Source organism: Myodes glareolus, chromosome X (genome assembly GCF_982192425.1).
Source record: "Myodes glareolus chromosome X, mMyoGla1.1, whole genome shotgun sequence".
NCBI classification, from domain to species: Eukaryota; Metazoa; Chordata; class Mammalia; order Rodentia; family Cricetidae; genus Myodes; species Myodes glareolus.
This window is the reverse complement of record NC_142053.1, coordinates 72,258,458-72,277,024: the sequence shown is the minus strand read 5'-3', so window position 1 is coordinate 72,277,024 and position 18,567 is coordinate 72,258,458. Positions and strand designations below refer to the sequence as shown.

The window sequence follows — 18,567 nt, the reverse complement described above, 5'->3', positions numbered from 1 at the left end:
TAACCCATTATTCATGTCTATGCTAGTCACATGGCTCAGTACCTTTTCCAGTGGGGTAAGTCAAATCTTGCTTCTTCCATGCCTGATCAGGCCTGGGGAGAAATGGGCTTCCCCCTTCCCAGAATTCTCCTGTTCTCATTGCCCTGCCTCTACTTCCTTTCTGATTGTTCTGCCTATACTTCCTGCCTGGCAGATCAGGGCAAGGAACTTAGAGAAGAAATTACTACTATCAGTTTCCTACACCAGTACAATGTCTGACTGTGTTCATAGTACTTGTCATTGTACCCACAGATAAGTGTAGTTCTCACTCCTCATAAAGAAATTTCTTTTTACAGCAGAAACCATTACAGACAGCCTCAACTGGTCAACATGAAGAGAACAACTGAACATGGGGGTTCCAGTCTCAGTTGATATATCTACAATGCAACCCTATATCGAAGGCTCAGGGAAAAGCATGGAAGAGGGAACCTAAAGATTGTAAGGGCTCAGCGACAAGAACATCTGCTACAAGTTTGAATTTTCTGTATATAGCTGTCCTCATACTCGGAAAGCCTGGTGACCACTGCTAAGTAAAGCAGACAGTATTAAATATGGCATAGTGCCTAAAACTGACAACTCTGAATCTGAACCTTTGAGTTAAAGTCATGACTCAACCATATTTTACTTTCTGATATTAACTTTTCTAAGGGCTATGACTGTAGCGCAGTGGTAGAGAGTATCCCTTCATGTGTGAAGTCCAAGGTTCGAATCACATTAAAAGAAAGAAACAAAGGAAATAAAAAAAACCTTCTTCAAGTATCAATTTCCCCATCTGTGGAACAGTGGAATACCTATCTTCCTTTAATTTTGTGAGAATTAACTGAGATGAATTATGAAAAGTTCCTAAAGTATCTAAATTGTTTTGTAGCAGTTGTGAGGGCTAGTACCGACAATAGCCTTTTGAAGACAAGGATGTTCAACATCACTTCGCTAACATAGAAGCAAACTGAGAAGCAGAGATATCCTTTTAAAAATATTTTTACTAATTATTTGAGAGTTTCATATATTGCAGTTTGGGCAGATTTGTAGCTTTTCAAGGCAGTCTTTTCAAATAGTACAATTTAACCAGAAAGTCACAACACTAGTGTGTTTACTAGGTCACATATGTCTCACAATATTAAGTATACAAAATAAAATGGGCTGCACTTCAATTGTGCCTCATTTAGAAATACTATAACATAAAGCCAGTTATTCCGAGTTAGTGCTGATTTGATCCCAAAGATTATCTGTAGAGCAACTGGAAGAAAGACATATTCCAAAGTGGTTACTCATATATAAATACTCCTTCCACAAATGAAACTTATCTTTTATTAGTTATTTTATTTAGCTCTGTATTCCTAACAGGTGATCCAGAGACAGACATTCGGATAAAATAAAGCCAGCTGATAAACTGACAAACTGTGCTGGATTGATCCTGTTCAGATAAATTAAGGTTAAATAAACGGTTTCCCTTAGCATGTAGAGCCTTGATTCCAAAGTGACTCATAAATGAGGAATGGCTCGAGAGCGAGCAGAGATATCAGTGACGTTAGTGGTTCCTATTAGCATTCTGATCACATAGGCCTCCTGTGACTCCCTTTCAATTTTTTTTCCTTTTCATTTAATCAGCTACTTGCTTTGTGTTCTTACAGGATGGTGAACTACCCAGTTCATGTTATATTTTTAACAGTGATTTATACTGTGGGCATAATGAAAAATATAGGATTGTAATAACCTTTTATATGTATGTTGAACTAGACATCTTTGGAGCTAAGCTTTCTCTCAAAATTCTATTTTAACTTTCTTTGCAGGAAATAATATCTTAGATTCTAAAATTTGCATAGGATACTATATCTGACTGTCATAACAGAAACCAAAATTAAAGATTTGACTCAGTAGTAAAACAAAACTCATGAGTAACTTTATGCCTTTGGTGGGGCTGAAGAGAGGGAGAGAGAATTAACAATACATCCTCATTACATAGGTACTTTACATTTTCATCACATATTCTTTACTGTCCAATTAGAGAAACGAAATGAGGTATTTGCCATTACACTTAAAAATACCTTTGAGAAGACAAAAAGATGACTCACTGTTTAAGAGCAGTGTCCAGGGAACACAGGTTTGAATCCCAGCACCTACGTGAAGCCTAGAAATTACATATAACTCGGCTCAGGAGAATATACTCTTTTTGACCTCTGTGGGCACTGCATGCATGTGGTGCATAGACATACATCTAGGTAAAACATCTATACACATAGAATTAAAACAAAATATCAACAAAAAGCCCTCTAAAATTTTGGAATGCCACAGTCTCTTCATATCAGCACTGTTCCTATCATGGGCTCACATGTGATACTTAAGAAAACTTTACATGGTCAAAAATCAGTTGTGATTAAACAAGTGATATGACTTCTTAGTTCCCACACTCGTTTCTTCCTTTTCACATCTGATCTGCTATAGAAAACTAAAATGGCTCTATAATTTTAGATAATGCTATTTCAGTACTGTAGCCAGTGACATTGTCAAGCTCTCTAGGTAGACTGGCATTTTTCTATTTTCTAAAAGAAATTCTATTTTCTAAATAATATTCTATAATAATAAATAATTTTCTATCTTCTATTCTAAATAATAAGATATAATAATAAATAATTTTCTAGCTCCTATTCTAAATAATAATATATAATAATAAATAATTTTCTATCTTCTATTTTCTAAAAAATAGTACTACCATTTATAAAAGGTAAATGATTGTGAAAACCAGACAGTTTGTCAGTATAAAAAACATACCATGATAAGCAATTTTATCTTGCACCTCTTTTCTCTAATGAGGCTCCTTAAGGTCTTGTGCATAAGAAAGAAGGTTCAGGGTTGTGCTTTCCTTTCTAAATGTCCCTGTACAATCGCTTCTTTGCACAAAAACGAGGAAAACATTAGAGGTATTATGCTGCTGTGCCTTTTGAAATGAAAGCCAGATTTTCCTTTACAACTTTCTGATGTTGTTACGAAAGAATGAGCACCAACTTTAAATGATATGTACTAATTTTAAGAAAAATAATGTATTACCTTACATTTACGCTACAGAGCACACAAATTCACCTGACCCACAAACAGCACTTTGAGGTGTTATTGGCACTGTTTTGCAAATGAAACAATTGAGGCTCAGAATTATTAGATAATATGTTCAAGGTGATTAAGCAAGTCACAGGAATAAGACTGTCTGATTTTTGAATAAAGAGAAAACCCAAGAAACTCAGATGGGAGAAATAATTTAGATCATCTGAGCTTGAGAAGATTTAATTTGCCCATGCCAGAGGTAAGTGGATATGAGGCTCCTAGTATTTTTTCCAGTATAATGTAGGAATTTTGAATGTAGTCTAATTCAGTGCAGTTAAATATTCATTTACAATACACCTAGGGAAAATGTTAGTGAAATTAAGTATATTAAATCTATTCAGAATCAATGAATGTTAATACATTTGGAAAGTTCTTTCTTGAGGAAGACAAATCACTGCTTTGTATAGTAATAAAGAAAAAGAAGAAATAACATTTATTTTTTTAAATATAAATTTTATTGTTTTCTCAGATATATTAAAATGTAGTCAAAAGTGTATATATATACATAAATATCTTGCATATGATTTTTGATATGTGTTAATATTTAGAAATGATTAACTATGATTAAAAATGTTTAAGATATACTCTCATATATTATTAACTACAATGCAAAGCTGTGTTATAAATCCTTATAACTTATTCCTTTCTAACTGAAAAGTTGTATTTTTACCAATATCTATTCCCTGGAATATTTCCTCCTCCACCACTTTAAAGAATACTTTGTGGTTTTATGAATTAAATACTTTAATATTTTGTGCTAGTGAGTTCAAGCAGTATTTTTATATATTTAACTAAATTCACTTAGCTTTTTGTCCTATAGGTTCAAGTCTCAACTAAATTATCACAGTTTAAAGGTAGAATAATATATTCATAATATTTTATATGTCTATTTATTTACATTTTATGCATTCATCTGCTGATGGAAACCAGTTCATTTCATATCTTCATTATTACAAATCCTGCTATTATGCATATGAGAGTGTAGCTATGCTTTGGATATATATCTCTAAGATAGATTTCTGACTACTATTGTTGTGTTTTTTGAGAAATTTCCATTTTATTTTTCATAAGGATCATGCCAAAACATATTCCCACCAAGGGTACACAAGAGGACCCATTTTAGATACCTCCTCTAACACATTTGGCTTTTTATGTGATTATAACAGCTGTGACGAGATACCTAATCACGGTTTTAATATATATTTCCCTAATTATTGGTGATGCTGAGCCATTTTTCCTATATCCATTAATCAGTTACTGCAAGCCTTTGATAAATCTCTTTTCAGGTCTAGTAGCCAGATTTTGAGGTTATTATTTCTGTTTTGGAATTGGTAGCTTGATTTCTTTATATATTTTTGCATATTAGCTCCCCATCAAACATTTGTTCTGCAAATATATTTCCCTATATAGTCTCAGTGTAGCCCTGGCTGTCCTGAAACTCTGTAGACCAGGCTGGCCTCAAGCTCAGAGATCGACTGCCTCTGCCTCCCACCTGGTGACAACTGCTCCAATTTTTTTGCTTTTTTTTAGACTTTGTGTTCTGTATAATCTATTGCTTCTATTTATTAATTATTGTCTTAGGCATGAAAGCAGTCTCTATTCACTTGACTCTTAAAACAATTCTCATACAATAACTGCCAGACCCCTGTCCACAGTCACTCATGTGAGATTCCTAGAGCTAAGAGAGCAGCTTGTGTTCTGTTGTTTGGTTGATACATCTGGTTTTATCCTAGCCTCATGTTATTTTAATTACTAAGTCTTGTAATACAATTTTATTCATTTCATTTTTAAAACATGATTTTAGAATGTAGTCCAGAGTTTTCTGCAAGTTACTCCTAAGTAACTCATGCTGGCATTGAACTTCCAGCAATAATCCTGCTTCGGTTTCTTGTAGGCATTAACCCTTATGCTTAGATGTACTATAATTTTAAATCATGTGTCTTTATACTCTAGTTTTAATCTGAAGTCACATACTTGGTCAGGAATAGCTTGGCTTTTAAGATAGGCAAAGTGCTATTATTAAGATTCTAAGAAGAATCCACTGTCCTCAAGGATACACTCTCATGGTTTTTGACGTTATTATAGATATTAAGTCATTTCTTTCAAGAACAAGAAATATTGATAATGCACTCCGTTTTTTCTTATGTGTAACTACTTTTCTGTGGTGAGAACACTATCTTCCCATGACATTCAATCATTAAAAGCTTTCAGGACTTTCTTTACAAATAAATGGCAAAGAATTTTACAGGATATAAATGGAGAACTAAGAATAAGTGTTTCACAAAGCTGTATGTACATCCTTGTTGATAATTAGCACTTGCTATTTTGGCATTAGCGTCTGTACATTTTAGTTTTTTGAAGCTTTTCCTTTAATGAAAAGACTATTTAGCTTATTTGATAGCAGAAAGATTTGCTCAGGAAAGAAGCCAGCATAAACATTAAGATTTTTTTCGAAGGAATTGTACTGAAATTTAAAAAAGCAAAAACATTATTGGCAGTGTACTGGCCCTGTGGCCAAGCTATGAAGTAGCACATGCTCGTCTTAAGTTTAACTCCCTACCTTGCTTCTCAAATAGCATTGATGTACTATATATTCCTGGTATCTTTTCCCTTTAACCACTTATCACCCTGAAACTTTAAGGTTCTCTGCCTCAATCTCTTGCCTAGAGAACTGATAAGTAGATTGCTGATAAGCACAAAAGGGGTTCAATCTTAAATCCTCTAGAATTTTCAGATTTAGGTATTACTCCAAAGGAGGTAGTGAAAAGCACCACCTATTGTGACATGCTTTTAACTACTATGAAATTTGAGGGGGCTTGTGTGTGTGTTTCATAACCCTCAAAAATATTGATTATTTAAATGCTGTGTATTAAGACATGATGTATAGACATTGGTGTTGCCTACCTGTGTACTAAAACTTCTAGAAGAAACTTTAAAAACTAATAGGGTTAGTGTGGCAGAAAGGAAGTGGGAGATGTAATTTAAATCATTGTTATTGATTTCAAAATATGACACGTAGGGATAATTAACATTTCCCCATTGTTTACCAGTAAATATATGGTAGGTGATACACTGGGATTCCAAATCAGTTCTCTGGGATAAGAAAAACAACTCAAATATAATATATTAGACCCAGAAAGACAATTATCACATAAACTCACTCATAAGTGGCTTTTAAACATAAAGCAAAGAAAACCAGCCCACAAATCACCATCCCAGAGAACCTAGACAACAATGAGACCCTAAGAGAAGCATACATAGATCTAATCTACATGGGAGTAGAAAAAGACAAGATCTCCTGAGTAAATTGGGAGCATAGGGACCTTGGGAGAGGACTGAAAGGGAGAGGAAAGGCAGGAAGGGGAGCAGAGAAAAGTGTAAAGCTCAATAAAAATCAATTAAAAAAAGAAAAAAAAAGAATTTCCATGAAAAGTTTGATCCATTCTCCCTACTTTTTTCCATCCTTTTATCCCATGAAACTCAGTTTTCTTTGTCCCTATGTCTTTTCTCACCCTTTCAATAACTGCCTTTTTGGCTATCCAATCTATTTATTTTCCACAATGAAACTTCTCTTCTGACTAAATACTTCAATTAGCCTTCTGTGTGCAAGAAATCTGGAACTAGATGGCTTTGATTCAAATTAGAAATCTACCATTTACTCACTTATTTATCTAAACTTTGTATCCTTCTTTTTCTGTTTTTCAAAACAGAAGCTCATGCATTTAATTTCTGGATTACTGTGGAGGTTCTAAAGATTTATTCTCAATAAAAATCAATAAAAAAGAAATAATGAAATTGGCAAAAAAAAAGATTTTTTCTCAGTTTCTGTTCTGATAACTGACCCCCTTCTCTGTGTGTATAAGTACTTCAAAGCTCCAACTAGGTAGAATATATATTAAATGAATCAATTTAGATAATGAAAGAAAAGAGAATTTTAATTCTGTGCTTATGTTATTAACTTCCTTAAGATAGTGACGCGGTTTTTAGAATGAATATGTTGGATCAAAACCATTTAAAGAGCTTTCAAATGGGATGTGATGGTATAATACCAGCACTTAGGGAGCTGAGACAGGAAGCCCTTTTCTTTCAGGACAGACTGGATTACAGTAGTGTAACCTTCTCACAAAAGGGAGGAAAGTGTCACATGCACCTTTCGCTTCTTAATCAGAGTTTACTGAATATGAATCTGCTTTTCTGTCTAGTTCAACATTGTCGTCATCACGATTGCCATGAATTGTTTTACTTCTCTATAAAAGAAGGTGATGCCTTCAAGAGTCACTAATACTGTAGGGTTGTTAGTCTTCATACTGCGTGGCCCTGCTCAATCATGCATACACGTTGCTTCATTTTCAGCGTTCTGATTTGGTCAGGTGGCATTTCTTGTCACTCCCAAGGTTAGCCTCAGTTTCTTGATCTAAACAAATTGGAAAGCATCTAGTTCCGATTTTATAGGGCTTTTATTCCATTTGTATTATCTAAAGTGTAAAAGTGACTTAGAACACCACCATGTATGTTGAAGTATTCAATGACAATTACCTTATTATATTTTTCTAAAATATTCTTTTAAAGTCTTGCTATGACCTGAACTGACACTTAAATTTGGTCCTACTCTTATGTTTCTCAGTCTCATTGTGGATACCTTATTTGCCTCTACCAATCTTCTCTGCTTACCAACATGCCTAGTAATTTCAACCTCCTTTCCCTCTGTTATATATGGCTGTGATTCTCTTTTTTTGCAATTAACTCTTTATCTCCATGTATTTTGTATTCTCTCTCTTTTGCTGTATCTGATCTATCTTTGTCCACTAGTTACAGTCTACACTTACTTTAAAAGATCATTTCTTTCTTTTAAATTGTCCTTCAGCTCTTTTAGTCTTCCAAATTTTAAGCTTAACTTTGGCTTTTATAGCACTTTTCAATATTCTCTTTCGTGTGTGTGTGTGTGTGTGTGTTGATGAATACATATGTGAATATGTCTTGCAGCTGGAGTCTGATGTTGTCTGATGTTGGATGTCTCCCTCTATGAATCTCCAGTGGTTGTGTTTTGTTTGTTTGTTTGTTTGTTTGTTTTTTGGTTTGTTTGTTTTTTTTGACAACAGCATCTTTCACTGAACCTGGAGCTCAGCATAGAAGGTGACCAGCAAGCCCCAGGGGTCCTTGTACCTCTCCCTACCCAGTGCTGGGATTATATCCTATGATCTGCTTGCATACATTAGTGCTGAGGATTGAACTCAGGTTCTCATCCTTGCCTGACAAGCATTTTATGACTAAGCCATCTCTTCAGTTCTCACTTTTTTCAAATCTGTAAATGTAGTTGGATGGTACGAATCTTGCATTTAGAAATTTCCAGGGCTGTTTCTGATATTTATAAACTGTGCAACAGTAAAAGTACCAACATATCTCAAATAGTTTTCTCATTGAGGAAATGGGAATAAAAATAACTACCTAATAAAAGTGCTATAAGAACAGCAAAATGGATTTTCAAAGTGCATTGCACAGGTAATTCTCTGTTTCTTGCCCTTTTACGTAGGAATTATCAGTTTGAGAAAATTCATTGAGATTTACCATATAAAATGTGCCTTTTACTGGTTCTAGCACAGTAGGGCATACTATGATGCTTTTAAAAGAAACACTAAATAAATGTTAATACAGTTTCTGGTATTGAACAATACCAGAATATTCAATATTTATGGGTGTTTCTTTATTAATAGTATTTGAAAACTGGATTCTATTTCTATCACTCCAAATTCATCAGTGATCTCTGATCAATATATCCTATGTCTTCTCTTGTTTAAAGAATGGCCACAATCACCTTGAATCTTTTTCTTTTTTTATTAGGAGGATTTATTTTGTAAATTTCTGTGCAGGGTTGCTTGTGTGTCTGCATAAATGCTTATGAAGATGTGTTCTTCATTTTTTTCTGTGTTTGTAAGGACAAAATTTATCAAGAATTTGACCAAAGTATCTAGCTTTGTTTGTTTGTTTTTGAGATAAAGTGTCACTTTGCAATTCAGACTGGCCTAGAACTACTGTCTCTACCTCCTAAATTTTGGGATTACAGATATAAATCACCACAATTTGCTTATGGGGGTAGTTTGGAAAGGTTATTTGAACTTAAACCAATAGATTATGGAATGGGTATGTATACCAAATAAGAATTTGGACACCACCAGCACTGGGCAATAGTTTCATTCCAATAGGTAAATGGTGTTTATTCAGGTCAGTGAATAAAGACAATTTTATTTGTCAGAGACACAAGAGTAATAGTAATAAACAAAAATGGAAATTTGTAGAGAGGTAGGATTTTTGCCAGAATAGTTTGCTGTCCAGAAAGCTAAACTTTACACTTATGATATGCATATAATTTTCATTAATCTCTGAAAGAGAAGATTCTCTGAAGGAGATGAAATAATTTCAATAAATTATGAAAACATTAACTCTCTGAAATTCTTATTTGAGAAGTGATAGATAAAATGCTAAATAGGAAGTTTAAAAAAAGGGTTCAAGTCTGTTTTTTTTCTTTTACTGTTAGCATACAGTGCTGCATTGGGCAAATAATACAATCTTCCTGAACCTCAGCTTCCTCATTTTCTGATAGATATTAACAGTCTCTCCTCCCGATCATTTTCAAAACTTTCCTGTCAGACTCAAATAAGATAATATATGTAGAGATACTCTGCAGCTCTCATGGCATCATACAGATGCAGGGAATGATTTGTAAGGTACTTGTTACATACCCCCTCCCATGCAGCTGCCATGTGACTGGATGTTACTACAGTACAGCAAATAACGTCAGAGAGAGCAATGACCAGTAGATGGATCAAGGCTGTTGCTTAGGGGAGTAGATTAGATTTGGGAAGCATTTCTCAGAGTACAGACCTGGTGGCAAGCTCTCTGACTTGTAAGAGTCAGTGTTGTTTGAATTCCACCCTGAACGTGACAGCCTGCTGTTTCTTTATAGGTGAGTCACTTTTTCTTATAAATTTATAGTTGAATCATGTTAAGCGACTGTGTCCACTCTGTATAGAAGATAGATGAGGAAAATAGGAAAGCGAAAAAGTGTATTATTTTGTTGCTACTGCTTTCATTAGCCAATAATGTAATGATAAAGAATATATATTTTAGGAATTAAAGAATTGATTAAGGATGGCATTATGTATGTCTTCACAAGCATATTTCTGAATTTTTACTGTGCAAAACTGTATTTTGCTTGGGAAGACTAAATTTCAAGGCTGTTTTGAAAAAAGTTTTTAATTTATATTTATATAGCTTTGGTGTGGAATAATTGACAAATAAAAATAATAAATGCATTTAATGTGTGCAGCATGTGGTGTTCTGGTTTACATGCACATTGTGGCATGATTATCATGATGAAGCTAATTAACATCTGACATAGTTGTCTTTTCTCTCTTACGATAAGGACACTTAAGATCTGCTTCTAATGCTTTACTGTTAATAAGTATGAAGTAAGCAATACATTATTAACTATATTCACTATGATGAATGCTAGGGTAACTGAGTTTTTTATGAAATTGTTTCTGTTTATGCAAATCAGACGTCTGTCTTGTCTGAGGTACTTGAGCCTTACAAAGAAGGAAAGAGGAAATATGAATTAATTGTGATTACATAGTTAAACAGAATTCATGATTTCATTTATATCATAATGTAAAATAGAGGAATGTGCCATAGCACTTTTATCTTGTGCTGCTATATGGTAGAAAAGACAAGGAAAACTTATGCGAGTGTGTGTGTGTGTGTGTGTGTGTGTGTGAGAGAGAGAGAGAGAGAGAGAGAGAAAGAGAGAGAGAGAGAATTATGCACTCATGCTTATATTAGTAAAATATATTCAGAAGAGCATGAGAAGATGTAAATATTTATACTAATATATGATATGGTTTTTATTATGGAATTTGTGTTAGAAATTCTGTGCCAATATTACCCTGGCAGTAATAAGATCACCAAGATTATGTAATTTTGATTTTTATGCCATTGAGCTACTGATTTTTTTAATTAAGCTTCGCTTTATAATTACTATCCAGGTAACAAATATATCCAGGTAACAAATATGATGGTGGCTATGTAGCCCTAAAATTAATTTTTGTTTTTTGTTAATGGTATATCATTTGCTGGAGGAAATATGGTGCATGTGAAACTTCTGAAATCTGTGACGCATTATTCATAAACAGTAATACCAATGTCCCCACACTGTGTACTTAAACCCCTTTACTTAAAATTAGAGAATTTTAGTTTATGTTATATACCTGCAATGTTTCATTCTAAGTTGGCCTGCTTTTTTACATAAATACATACGTGTGTGTGTGTGTGTGTGTGTGTGTGTGCATGTGCGCACATCTACATATAACATCTGAAGGGCTAAACACAAAGGGGCAGGAGGCATAATTAAACCTTGCCAGGTCTTGGTGATTGACATTACACAAAGCTACAGTTAAATTACACACATTTTAAGAGGGAGGTTGGCAATAATTATTAACAAATTAGCACAGATTAGTTTATCAGATTAACTTGCAGGATGCTGAAACCTTGGCAATAGCAACAAATGAAGTATTATGCCCTAATTTTAAACAAAGATTCTATATAAAAATGCCCCTTTAATTAAATAACAGAAAGTAAGGTTTTAGCAATTTGAATGTGCCAGACCTAATCCAGGTTTTGTATATACAAAGGCTTTTGAATACTGCACGAAAATATTGAAATCTAAGACAATTTCACTGTAGGTATTCCAATGTTACGTCAGTACTATTACTAATAGTAGTAATAATAGTAACTGCTTGCATATGTACAGTGGCTATGCATAGAATGAGAAAGCAGGAGAGAAGCTACTTTGAGACTTCTGATAAAGGTGGTAAACATCTACCTTTGTAAAAATGGACATGAGCCAGCATGATTTCCCTGGCTTGCTAACTGGCTCTAGTAATTTCATTTGATCTGAAGTGATTCATGTATATTCATGCCTGTAAAACCCCTTTTTTTCTGTGCTGCATCTACTTTCCCCCACTTATCATCAACTGCTTTCCCTCATTCATCCTTAGTGTTTGAATCCACCCCTGCCCAGTCCCTTATACCTAGATCCTGGGAGACAAACCTAAACTTGACTACAAAATTCTCTAAATACGGTATGTGTGAGGTGTTTGTGGAAGAACTACAATGGGTTATAGATGTTTAGGTTCTTTCATCAACATGGAACTTGAAACAAGTATTTTTCTATGTGGGTCTCAGTTTCCCCGTCTATAATAAGAAAGAAAGAAATAACATTATTTTCCAGATGAATTTCAGCTGTATTCAGAATTCAGTGATGTTCTTTGGTGAACCATACAGCCTTTGGGGTGGAGGTGATGAAATCCTTGGAGAAATGTTTTTCAGTGATTATGGGTATTAATAGAAAGCTTGATTTACTTTATTGTCACTTTTAGATGCTTTCTTTCACAACGGATTTTAAAATGTGTGCATTTACCCACCATGGCACAATGTCTGTCGCCCACAGCTTCCCTATCGGTTGGCACAGGGAAAAGGGCTTTTCAGATACGACATCGAGGGCTGCAAAAGCCCAAGAGTATAATTTCAGCTTTGTCTGAAATGGAGGCTACAGATTCAGATTCACAACGTCAAGGGGTCAAGGGATGTAATTTTTTTAGGGCCACCTGTGCTCCAATGAAAAAGAATAATCTATCACGCAGTGAGAAAACAGGACACTTCCGTGGGGCTACTTTAAACACACAGCATCTCCGTCCGTCCACGGCACATTAATACGGGGGAACTACTTGAACTAATCCGAAGCATCCGCGGAACGGTGGGTAACTACAAAAGACCCTAGTTCTAGCCTCTCCCGACTCCTCCGCCCTCACCCCGAAGTCGGGACCTCAATTGTAAGGGCTGTGAAGATCATCAAAGGGAAGGTAGCTTTCGCGCAGACTTTAGGAAGGGACACTTTTCCCGTGGCCTTAGGTCTCCGGGGCAGGATCGCTTTATTCGGGAGCCTAGGGCCACCTGTTGCTCCCCAGCGAGTTTTCTCCCTCCGCTGAATTCACGCTCTTTCAGCGAGTGCCGTGGGGGGCGCGCGTGATATCGCGCGAGACTCCCTAAGGCGCTCTGCCGGCTTTTCCGACAGTTCGCCAGGCCGAGCAAACTTTGTGGGGAGGCTTTCGGGTGCCCCCGGAGGGGCAAGGGTCAAGGGTCAAGGCCCGGCCCGAGGCGCGGCGGCTCACGCCCCCGCGCCCCCTCCCCGGAGCAGGTGCTACGTCACGTCGACGGCCAGCGGAGCTTCCTCGGCACGCGCCAACAGGCGGCTGAGTGCGAGCGCGGCTTGGGGCGCGGGGCGCGAGGCAGAGACGACTCCATGGCCGGCCTCGGCCGCTGATGGGGATCCCGGCCCCCTCGGCGACCCGACCACTGGGCTAAGGCAACGGACAAGTAAGCGACGGACCCCGCCGTGCCCCGCTAAGGGGCTGGGGCGCTCGGCCGAGGGGGACCGTTGGGCGCCCTGAGGACAAGCCGCCTCGCGGGCTCCCCCGGAGCGCGCGTGGTCCGAGAGGGGAGAGGCGCGGGAGCTGCGGCGCGAGGCGCCCGGGCCGGAGGGAGGGTGGGAGGGAACGGCCACAGGCCGCTGCGGGGGTTCCCCCGGGGTGGCCTCGCGTCCGGACACACCGACTGGACGGGCGCTGGCGTCGCGCTTCGCCCGGTGGGAAGAGGTCCGGAGGGAGCGGAGGCGGAACTTCGGGTGAGGACCAGGCGGCCCGGGAGTCCGTGGGGAAGACGAGGGCGGGAAAAGGCAGCGCTCCCTGACAGTTTGGCCCCTTGGTTGGGAGTTTGAATGGCCCCTCTCTGAGGAGGAAACCCCGAGATTTCTTTTCGATGTGAGCTCTGGCCACAGCATGGAGGGATAGGGGGAAAGGGGGTGTGAGTTCTGGGAAGGAGGATTTGAGCTCCGCGTTAGGAAATTTTCCCACAAAATTTGGCTTTTGGCAAGCCTTGGCATACTGTGCCGGCCATTCCAACCTTAGAATGTTGGCTTTTTTTTCCGTTTTTCCCCCCCTGCCCCCCCCCCCCGCACCTTGAATGGCTTGATTAGACAGCAGTCCAACTGCTGTTTAAATGTTTAAATCCCCTGAGCCCATGATTCACCTTTTATGATCCTTGTCAGCATTATTTATATAATTCTCTCACAGAGATAACCGTGGTCAGTTCAGCTGCTGTTGTAAAATTTGGTTCACTCTAAATTTTAACGCCTTAATGTCTTGGATGTGGTAATAGGACATCTATTGTGTATTTAAAATACATCCAGCTTAATTAAAATGCTAATAATTAGGGGCCCTCCAGTTTCCAGCTCAGCACCCTACACAGGCTGGAGACCCAAGCCCTTGAGCATAAAGCAAGGTTAATTAGCTCTTTTCAAAGCTACACAACATTCATAGGAATAGAGACTGGGATCTGAAAAGAAAATTTTCCACTATTTTAGACCACAAATAGTTTAGTTTTAAGTTTTATTTTGCCAATGTTTGTTTCCTTTCTTTTATTTTCATTCGTAAGTACTGAGATAAGAACCAAGGGTGAATGGTTTGTATAAACAGACATAAGGATTTGCAGCAGTCTGGGAAAACAGGCCACAGTCCTCTTATCAACAGTTAAAAGAAAAGCAGTGGGTGCCAGAAAGGCAAAAAAATCAAATCATTTGAGTAGATTAGAGAAAAAGAATGGAGAAAATTATCCCCATTGCATACTGAAGACTCACTTTTTTGAAATTAGAGGACTTTAAATGATGCTACGAAATCACAGTCAAACTACATGTTTTAAACTAGTTCAGTTCCCCATGCTTGCATATAATAAGCACACATCACTTACTTACCAAATATTCACATGTATTTGAATGGCATGACATATTTTCATTTTGATTGGAACAAACTTTTTGCAGAATATCAAGACCTCATAAGTGTCATACAAATATAAATTCTATTCTTATAACCGAGAAAAGCTTTGATAGTTCACCATTGATGCGTAACCTAAATCTGTATTTTATCTCCCACCCTCTCTGTTTCTGTATATTCTCTGCTATCCTCACACTTCGTGCTGGTGGACTCCTTGCTGCTTTCATCTGTATTTTAAGACAGCTGGCAATCTGACAGTAAGCAAAAAGATTTTTTTCTGATCTATTTCATTAGTAGTCTTAGTAGTTTAAGATGGTTTACTAAGTATGTAACCCTAATATTTGACTGAAAATTTCAACATTGTGTTGGCAATGTAGTAATCATTAATTTTCAATAAATTAAAATCAAGTACAGTTAAAGTTAACTCTAGTGCCTCCCACCATACTCCAATGAACAGGCCCAATGGATAGATGACACTGGTTAAAGTAAATGGGCCACAAAATAAAATGTAGCCAGGTATCTGGAAAAGAGTCAGGGCGGGGCAGGGACTAATAGGGGAGAGAGAGAGATAAGAAATAGTGAAAATAACCAGAATGCATTATAAATATGCATGAAACTGTCAACATAAGAAAAATTTATTGTGCCCACAAGTCTTGTTAGCTACAATTTTACCTGCTTAATGATCATATATAACTTATAATGCTTGAACAGTGTTAATGTAGAAGATTCTTATATTGCTGAATGTTCTTCTATTGGACAGCATTGGTCTAGAAATCCTGTTAGTCCATGCCATTTCTTCAATTTAAGAGTCAAATTTAAAATTCAGTTTTATTGAAGAGTAAGGTTCAGGTAAACAAAATACTTTGTATTAATTCAAGAAATGAAATAATTATGTAAATAGGAGTGTGAGTAAATTGGGCTAAGTGAGGAGGGAGAGAATGGTGATACAATTAATCTAATTTGATCTTCCTTGTTTAGGATGACAGTGTGAGACCTACATTTAATATTTGTTAGAGAATTGCTTTGTTTATTTTAAAACACCTTTTTAGATATGAATATTGTTTACATATTGTACAGTACATACATTACATATGGTAATACAATTTAGTTAGAATATAGAAAGTAAAATGAAAAACCAGTTTGGAGAGTGTCTTTAATATCACAATCTTATCTTTTAAATTGTTGTTAATGTGCCATATTTTGCATTTTATTTGTTGTCATATTTATATTTTGTCTTTTGAAACATGGTCTCACATTGCCCAGGTTGACCTCAAATTCTCTACTTAGCCAAAGAATGAGCTTGAATTTCTGATTCTTCTGCCTCTGTCTCCGAAGAACTGGAATTATAGGATTGTGCCACCATGCCTGGTTTGGATTTTGCTTAATGTAGGAATTAAGAATTGAGTGTTACAGCATGGACCTTGAAAACTGCAGGAAAAAATGGGGAACGAGACAGGGTTCTTCAAAATTATCAAGACTAATAATCATTCACAATTTCAGAATGAATAGCTTGATTCCAGAAAAAATTGTACATCTAATTTTTGTAGGTGGGGAAAATTCTATCATCTCCCCCCATGGCTGATTTTTGTCTAGTTTTCTTTGTTTTGACTCAGATGCCACCTGCTGCATGAAGCTGTTTTCTGTGCAGATAAGCATAAACTTCTTAACAATTTTTGTATTGTACTTTTAAAGTTAATTAAAGTTCATGTATTTTTTCAATCTTTCTTGGTGGAGTCCTTCAATTCCTACTCAGTATAAAACAGAAATTGGAATATTTATTTGAATTTTCTGTATTTTTCTAAACAGCTGTTGAATAAATAATAATTTAATTATTAACGAATGGTCAAATATTTTCCTCCAAACATCCACACCTTATAATCTATGAATATAGATTTTAGAGTATATGAATAAATAAATAAATAACCTGATTAAGTTTTACTATTTCATTCTTAGCTATTGAAATTTTGCCTGTCCTTTCTGAGAGATGGCACGCTTGTTTCACTATTTCCAGGGAGATCCTGTTGTGACATCCTCTCCCACTGAAGTTCGTATGTGGGTAGAAGGTAAGATACTTTAAAAATTATTTGATTCTTGTCTCTCTATGTTACACCTCATTTTTTACATGACTAGTTAATCATATTTTGCAAAATTTTTGTACATAAAAATAGCACTTTTCAGTCTTTCATTGATGGTGTTTCAATATTTAAAGTTACACCTGAACTCTGTAACTTTAAGGACATGTAATTGAATTTTCTATAAATACATTATGAGAAAATTTTCATAGGCTGGGTGAGGATTTAGCTTAGTGTCAGAAAACTTGTCTAGCATGTGCAGGTGCCAGGGTTCAGTGTCAAATAATACATGTGATCATACATTCACATGCATAAATATTTTCCTTGTTTTAATTAATGCCATTCTTGTATGGATATTGAAATTAATTAGGATTAAACTAGTATGTTAATATAATTAATGTAATTATAAGCAAGCAAAACATTCTGAAATAATGACAGCAAAAAATATAGAACAAGAGTAAATATGATATATAGTATTCTACAGAAAGGAGGGAAATTTAGGGTAATAAGTGCAATGACAGGAGAGCTAAATAAAATTAATTCTATTACTAATTAAAATTTATTACACTTTATATATTTAGCCATTGGGAGATGAGTCTTAAGTCCATCACATGCTGTTCATGTTAACAGATATTAAGTGAATAATACATTTATTGATAAGAAGGAGAGAACCAAAGTCATCTTTCTTCACTTGTCTTTATTCCTATCAAATCAAAGAATACTTTGACAAAATTGTAATCCATCCTTAGAATATTTTAACTACGGAAACTCTTCTAAAGATAATATGAATCATTGAGATATTGTAATGTTTTCTTTACATAGTGATTATTAATGAGGGTTTAGAATATTCTGCTATATCATGTAAATTGGATCAGGGGATGCATAGATGAAAATACACAATTTAAGAAGAATGATGCTATTTGAATTTGTCATCTGTAAAATAGCCTTGATGTATTACTATTTTCTCATATTTAGTTAAAATGGTACAATTAGAAACGAAAATCTATAATAAACTCAGTTGTATCAATTTTTAATGCAGAAGCATTTCAAGTGAACACAGAATTTTATTTTTTATATTTAGTGCTGATGTTCATAATTTTTAATCTTTGAAAAATTAAAATTACTAAAGCCAATATAAATTTGTGTTTTAGGAAATAGCAACTTAGTTCTTACTTTTGGAATGGAATTCTAATTTCTTAATTGTTTTTGTATCTTTGTTTCTGTGAATTATCTTCTTTTAGTTGTCAGACTTTACTAATGAAGACAGTAATAATGTAAGAAGAAATTCCATGTTCCCTGCGTTCCCATAACATTTTCTGTCTTTCTCAGTACACTTTCTATCAGTCATTCTAAGTGTGGTTCATTGTTTTTATATTTATGAATTCTTAAATTTATGAATTTTATCTATTTCTTACAGAGTTGCAAATTATTTGAAGATATTAAAATAATATTTGTCATCGCTCAGCAAATAATGTTACTGA

The 18,567-nt window shown here is 35.8% G+C and overlaps 1 protein-coding gene across 1 annotated transcript in view; it reads left to right on the top strand.

Annotated features, from left to right (window-relative positions):
* Positions 1-16,967: 16,967 nt before the first annotated feature.
* LOC125389245 (uncharacterized) overlaps positions 16,968-18,567 on the top strand; it is a 209,560-nt gene continuing 207,960 nt past the window's right edge. The window contains exon 1 of the mRNA XM_085684403.2: positions 16,968-17,077. Coding sequence (XP_085540529.2) covers positions 16,999-17,077 — 79 coding nt within the window. The 5' untranslated portion in view covers positions 16,968-16,998. The remainder of the gene's footprint in view (positions 17,078-18,567) is intronic.